At 39.5% G+C, this 7139-nt stretch overlaps 1 protein-coding gene across 6 annotated transcripts in view; it reads left to right on the forward strand.

Annotated features, from left to right (window-relative positions):
* Positions 1-7139, forward strand: part of NR2C2 (nuclear receptor subfamily 2 group C member 2) — a 35988-nt gene that overhangs the window by 22723 nt on the left and 6126 nt on the right. For 3 of the 6 annotated variants that reach the window (XR_013957690.1, XM_080625869.1, XM_080625870.1), the window contains 3 exons: positions 208-347; positions 4298-4435; positions 5965-6070. Coding sequence is in view for 3 of the 6 variants with exons in the window: in XM_080625869.1 (XP_080481995.1) it covers positions 208-347; positions 4298-4435; positions 5965-6070 (384 nt within the window). In the remaining 3 variants the exon portion in view is untranslated. Of the gene's footprint in view, positions 1-207; positions 348-2084; positions 2287-4297; positions 4436-5361; positions 5502-5964; positions 6071-7139 lie in introns of those variants that run through there. The other 3 variants (XR_013957691.1, XR_013957692.1, XM_080625871.1) reach the window with 3 other exon arrangements.

The following is a 7139-nucleotide window of genomic DNA, read 5'->3' on the forward strand; positions in this document are numbered from 1 at the left end:
AACCTGAAAAGGTTTTCTGTAGTTAGGCGATCTCTGCTTTTTGCATTTTTAAATACTTGTGATATGCTAATATATGCCTTTCAGTAAAGTGGTTTGCAATACATTAATCCTTATTATTAATTGTTATTATTAACATAATTACACATGGGGTAGCACTAACCTGATACGAAAACTACATACAGTTATCTGATGTTCTGTTGTTTGTAGGCAGGACTGTAATACAAGCCTCGTGCGTGCCTGCTGGAATGAGCTATTTACCTTAGGCCTGGCACAGTGTGCACAAGTGATGAGTCTGTCTACTATCCTGGCAGCTATTGTCAACCATCTCCAGAACAGCATACAGGAAGGTACGTTTTCAGTGTGTGATTCTTACACATGTTCAGTGCTATCAACACTAGAGGGACATTTGTACAACATGTCTCATGATGTGCTTCCTAATTGGTGGCAGAATCGTTCCCCAAGATCCAGAGGAAGAAGAAGCCTTCTCTTGCGTAATTGCCTTTCCTCTGGTGATCTACAGCTTCTGTTGAGCTGTTCCATCACCTTTCCAGGGATGGAGGTGAGGCTGACTTGCCTCCTTCCTGGGTTTCCTGAGGCTTCTTGGGTTTTCCTTCTTGCCTTTTTGGAAGACTGGAGTGACATGTGTTTTCCTCCAGTCCCCAGGCACCTATCCTGTTCTCCATGACCAAAGATGATGGAGAGTGGCTTAGCAATAACATCTGCCAGCTTCCCCAGCAGTCATGGGTGCATTCCATCAGGGCCCATGGATTTGTGGGTCTCAGGTTTGCCTAAATGATCTCCAGTCCTCTTCGACCAGGGGAAAGTCTTCCTTTTTACAGACTTTCTGTCTTGCCTCCAGGGTCTGGGATTCCTGAGGGCTGGCCTGGGCAGTAAAGACTGAAGCAAAGGCATCATTCAGTAACTCCGCCTTCTCTGTATCCTTCATCACCATGGTACTCACCTCATTCAGCAGCAGTCCCACATTTTCTCTAGTCTTCCTTTTGCTACTGAGGTACTTGAAGAAGCCATTGTTGTCCTTGACATCCCTTCCCAGATTTAATTCCAGATGGATGTTAGTCTTCCTTGTCACATCTGTGAATACTCTGACAACATTCCCATATTCCTCCGAAGTGGCCTGTCCCTTTTTCCACATTCCATAAATTTCCTTCTGAAGGATTTCTGCCAGAAGTTTCTTGCTCATTCATGCAGGTCTCCTGCCCCCTTTGCTTGATTTGTAACTCACAGGATGCACCGATCTTGAGCTTGGAGGAAGTGATGCTCAAATATTAACTAGCTCTCTTGAACTCCCTTACCTTCTAGAGCCCTAACCCATAGTGTTCCTCCAAGTTGGTCCTTGAAGAGGCCACAGTTAGCTTTCCTGAAGTCCAGGGCTGTAATCCTACTTATTGCTCTGCCTCCTCCACAGAGGATCCTGAACTTCACCATCTCATGGTCACTGCAACCAAGGCTGCCCCCAACCTTCATATCCCCAACCAGTCCTTCTTTCTTTGTTAGTACAAGGTCCAGCAGCACACCTCTCCTGGTTGGCTTCTCCATCATCTGTGTTAAAACATTATCATCAGTGGTTTGCAGGAACCTCATGGACTGTGTGTACTTAGCTGTGTTGTCTTTCCAGCAGATACCAGGGAGGTATCCCCCATGAGATGAGGTATGCCTCCAGTCCCCCATGAGAACCAGAGCCTGTGATTGTGAGGCTCCTTCCACCTGTCTGCACAAGGCCTCATCAACTTCCTAATTAGGCTGCCTGTAGTAGACATGCACAATAGTGCCACCCATTTTAGCCTGCCGCATAATTCTTACCCTTAAGCGCTCAACTTGTTCTTCATCCACCCTGGGGCAGAGCTCAGTAACTCCAGTTGCTTTCTTACATAAAGAGCAACTCCACTACCTTGCCTTGCTGGCCTGTCTTTCCTAAGTCCTGTGTAGCCGTCTAAGACAGCATTCCAGTCATGCGAGCTATCCCACCATGTCTCTGCAATTACCATGAGATCATGGTCCTGCGCTTGTACACAGCTCTCTAATTCTTCCTGTTTATTCCCCGTTCTGCGTGCGTTGGTGTACAGGCAATTCAGAGAGGTTACTGAGCATGCAGGTTTCCCAGGAGGGGTGCGAGAGGATCCACTGTGGTCATACACACCCTTGAGGTGGTTGGCCTGCTGGTTCTCATCTTGGGAGGCAGCTAAGGAACATCTGTCGCTGCTGTGGTGGACCTGTCTTGTTCCCCAGTTGGATGCGATGGTGTGAGCAACAAGAATATTCTTGCAGGTATAATAGTTTTGGATACTGCTGTAATGCAGTAATGACTAATTTATTCTGAAGTACCCTCTGAAGCATTAAACAGTGTATTTTCTTGACACTCTTTAACACTTATGTGATTTTATTTTTTAATTCAGTGTTGGCCTGTTGATAATGATGACTGTATCTGGAATGCATGACAACCTCTTACAGTTGCTTTTTTTCATTCTTTTCTCTTTAAGGATGTTCCCAAACACTGTGATTGATTACATGAAAATAACATTGCATTTTTAATAGGAGGAAAAAACCAACACTAGCAGCTTTAAACTCTGCAAACACAGCATATTACATGAAAGCTAGATAAATTTAAATGTGAGTTAAAAATAGTTACAGAATACTATTGGGTACCAATTTGTTTGATGATTTTGGTGGTGCCATTATTGTGCACACAGCAAAAATTGGAAGATAAGCTTTTACTGAGGATAGTAAAACTTGATTGTAGAATACAGTTCATTAGGGACTGTAGAGATATGACAAGGGGTAACAGGTTAAAACTTAAACAGGGGAAGTTTAGAATGGATATAAGGAAGAAATTCTTTACTGTTAGGGTGGTGAGGCACTGGAATGGGTTGCCCAGGGAGGTTGTGAATGCTCCATCCTCGGCGGTGTTCAAGACCAGGTTGGATGAAGCCTTGGGTGGCATGGTTTAGTGTGAGGTGTTCCTGCCCATGGCAGGGGGGTTGTAACTGGATGATCTTAAGGTCCTTTCCAACCCTAACTATTCTATGATTCTATGAACTATAAAATGTGCAAAAGTAGATAATCAAAAAATACCCTTCAGTCCCAGTAAAGGACATTTGGTTTAATCTGCTTTATTGGCTTTGTTGTGATAAAGTAAATTAGAAAATTGATTCTTAAGTTGATAATATGCATTCATAATGAATATGGGGGGTTCGTTTGGGAGTCTGTGTGTGTTTGGGGTTTTTTTATTAATTTAAGAGAGCCTGGACAGCCCTCAAAATACAACAAACTGATGCTCCTCTCCTGCACCGAGAGAGAGGCAAGAGTTTAAAAGAGCAATAGGGAAACATGCACATTGTATGTTCTGCACAGAATTAGGCTTTTAATTATCTCAGAGTTGTCTATTCCACCTACACCCCAAGCGGAGGGTTTTGGAGGAGGAAGTGATGGGGCTATTCCAGCCTTAAGCTGGCTCCACTTTGGTTCCCATGTCTCAAGAATGAAAAAATGACTGTTATTCAAGCCATATTTGCAGTCATACCATGCTCCTGAGCCCCGCTGCAAGTAGAGGAGGATCTGTTTTATCATGAATTCTTATGATTTGTTTTTATCTATTTTTTTTTTTGTTTGATTTGTTATCTATTTTGAAAATTTATCATTATATTGTGTATTATAACTTTAAAATTCAAAACAAAGTGAGGAAATTTCAGAACTTTATCTAGGAAGTGTATAAGTGATGAAGCTATTTGGAAACTCTGGAATTCAAGTTTACATTTCCAGAGTATTTCTGCACTATTATTTCTCAATACAGAAATAAAAACATTACATCACATGTATCTTGATCCGTCTTGAGTAATTAAACACTTGTATCAGAGTTAATGAATGTTAGGCATGTAGATTATGCTTTTATTCTTCATGTTTGAATTTCAAATTAAGATTGCATGATAGCATTTGATTTGTGCTTCTGTTTCCCAGAATCACTCCAGCCATTTGTAGAATCATTCACCGTAATTTGAGTCTCTGCTCAGAACAGTGCATCACTGGAATTAGACTCATGTAGCAGATTATACAAAACTGGCAAAATCATGCAAGAGAGTTAACATCCTGTTTGCAAGCCCTGTGCCTGACTCAGCTTTGTAAATCTTTAATTCCATAATCATTCAGGTCATCCTTACTTGTTGAGTGGTTTTAAGATTGCAAATGACACAAAATGCTGTAAAATGTCACTTGTTTTATAAAAGGTTAATATATTAGATGTACTTGAGCTCACATGACATAGAAAGCAATATCTTTTTTGTAGATAAACTTTCTGGAGACAGAATAAAGCAAGTCATGGAACACATCTGGAAACTTCAGGAGTTCTGTAACAGCATGGCCAAGCTTGATATTGATGGATATGAATATGCATACCTTAAAGCTATAGTCCTCTTTAGCCCTGGTAAGGTATTTAGTAACATAAACATTCATATGTTAATGTTTTAGCAATTTTTCTAATGAGGCTAATGTCTTGCTATGAGTTTGATCTGTCAAACTGCAAGTAAAATGATTGTTCCATAATGATTTATCACAAACAGTATGTGTTTTAAAAATAACTTTGGAGCAACACATCCATGTTATTTACAGTTCCAATATATCGGGTGTTTCCTGAACACCCACTTTAGAAGACTAGACTTTCAACTACCTTCAGCTGAGAATCTATGAGTAGTAATCTATCTGGGATGTGTACTAGCAATATTAGTGAAGTAAATGGCAGGAAGGATTAGAGGAAATACATTCTTAGAGTGACAAAAAGAAACTGGCTTCAATTTTGACATTTTTTAATATGCTTCTAAGAGGGATGGCTGAAATAGGAGCAGAAATACAACTGTATTTTATATGGAACTTCCACAACATCTCCAAAACTAAATGTAAACAGGTTGGTCCTCCATTTGTTACCCCCCAAAAATTACAGCAGAATACTAAAGCATGATCAATAGTGTATATGAGATAAGAGGATTTACTTAAAGACAACACTTGAGATTTTCTGGAATGATAAGGCAGGGACATTAAATAAATAGGAAGAGACAGTATGTTTATCAAAGGTGGCAGAATTTTCCTAGGACACACAAAGGTTAATTTAGAACTGAGTGAAAGGTAAATTCTTGCTCACAAATGTGAATTATTTACTTTAATTCAAAGGTGTGTACCACTTCGAATTTAACAAAATACAAAGAAAAGAGCGTCTTGTAATCAGGGGTTGGAGGTTTTTCGGGTTGGTGGGGTTTCTTTAGTCGGTATTATTTTTCTCTTTGCAGTAAAGCTTACAGCTTGCTTTAATGAGAAGGTATTGCTGTCCTGAAATTTGCTTTTGAAACTTTTTTGCAGATTGTACCATTAGGGTTGGGTTTATTAGGGTTTTTATTCAAGCTGGAGGAGCAAGAAGCTCTCCAAACTCAAGCTAGCTCTGTCCCATTCAAGGGAAGAGCAGTTTGAACACAACACTGAAGATACTTGGGCATAGTCAGGTATGTGGTGTTTTCTGGGATCTTCTGATCATGTGACTGTCTTTGAGGAGCTGAGCCAGCCAGAATTAAAACATGAGACAGACTCAGGAAGGTTAACAAATTGATCTGTCAAGAAAACAACCCAAGATACTGCTCAGTCAGCCTAGGTAATCAAAGTCAGAGGCAACATATTTAAAACAGCAACATAAACAAGGAGTGTCACAGCCTGGTACATACCTACAGGCTTAATCTCTTTCCACTTTCTTGTGTATACGCACAGCTATAGAGGGAAAAATGAGCAAGCTGATTCTGATGCCAGGAAGTGAATGTTCAACTGAGTGGTTTCCTTTATAGAGCTAACACGGCAAACATCACAATACAAGGGAAATACTTAAATGAAATTAAATGCAAGAATCTTATAACTACATATATTTCATAATGTATAGGGGAACAATCGACATACAGAAATGTTTTGTTTCTTTAGATCACCCTGGTCTGACCAGTTCAACCCAAATAGAAAAATTCCAGGAGAAGGCACAGATGGAATTACAGGACTATGTACAAAAAACCTATCCAGAAGATACTTATAGGTATTTATTGTCTATAGTACCCAAAGTAATGTTGTGGGCCGTAGCTGGCAAAAGTACAAAATAACATCATTGATGTAAAAATTGTCTTTTTGACATCTCTTCTTCTTTGATTGCTGATGAGAAAGAGCTAGAACCTTGTTCACAAAAGCATGCAGGTTTGTGTACAGGTAGAAGCAAGAACAGCTGCCTTGCCTCTTCCAGGGAAATGAAACTGGACTACTTTCTTTTGCTGGTTTTTTGTTGTTCTTTTTTTTTTTTTTTTGAGAGAGGGTCTCATTGCCATGTTTAGAAAAGTAAACAGAAATCTCAAGAATAACTGCCTCAACTGCCTCTACTGCCTCAAACTTCTTCAGTTCAAGCTGCCTCCTTTTCCATGTTAGTTGTCAAAGAGGCGTTGAGAAAATTAAAGGTTATTATTGCCCTTGGCAAGTTACTTATGCAGAAAAGTATTAGAACTGTCAGTTTTTAAACCTTGGAAAAACAAAGATTACATGTGGGGAACAATAACCAACTCTTAAACTTCTGTTTATAAGACATTCCCACATCCTACTTATTTTCTCCTTTGATTTTTTTTGAATTTCCAGTGACTTCTATTTGAAAATATCTTGTTTTTTTTCATGTCTCAACTGTTCCCGTTTCTTACTTGGTAGAAATAATTCTATTTCTAATAGTTTCCATCAAAACTATTTTAAATTTCATCAACATAATGCTCCTCTGCACTACAAAGGAAATTCTAACTAACTTCTGTCTAGCAGTATATCCTAGAACATGCTCTTTTTTACTGTGAAAAGTATCCTCACATAAAGAAGCACAATCCCATACATTTAAGAAAGGTCTGAGGTGAGTGTAACCTTAAAAAAACAAACAAAAAAAGCTCTCATCTCAGAGACTGGTTTCTGCACTCATTTTACAGAGTAAACATCTTCTAGGCAACAGAAGGGGCATCAAGATTCCCAGTTAGGTGTAGTGAAGATGGGATTCTCTACTTCAGAAATATCCTCAAATCCCACATTCTTCTTCTGTGTACAATTAATTATTCTGGTTTGATGTGTGAGAGCTGGATACCTGC

This window comes from Psittacula echo (genome assembly GCF_963264785.1).
Source record: "Psittacula echo genome assembly, chromosome: 9".
Classification (NCBI taxonomy): domain Eukaryota; kingdom Metazoa; phylum Chordata; class Aves; order Psittaciformes; family Psittacidae; genus Psittacula; species Psittacula echo.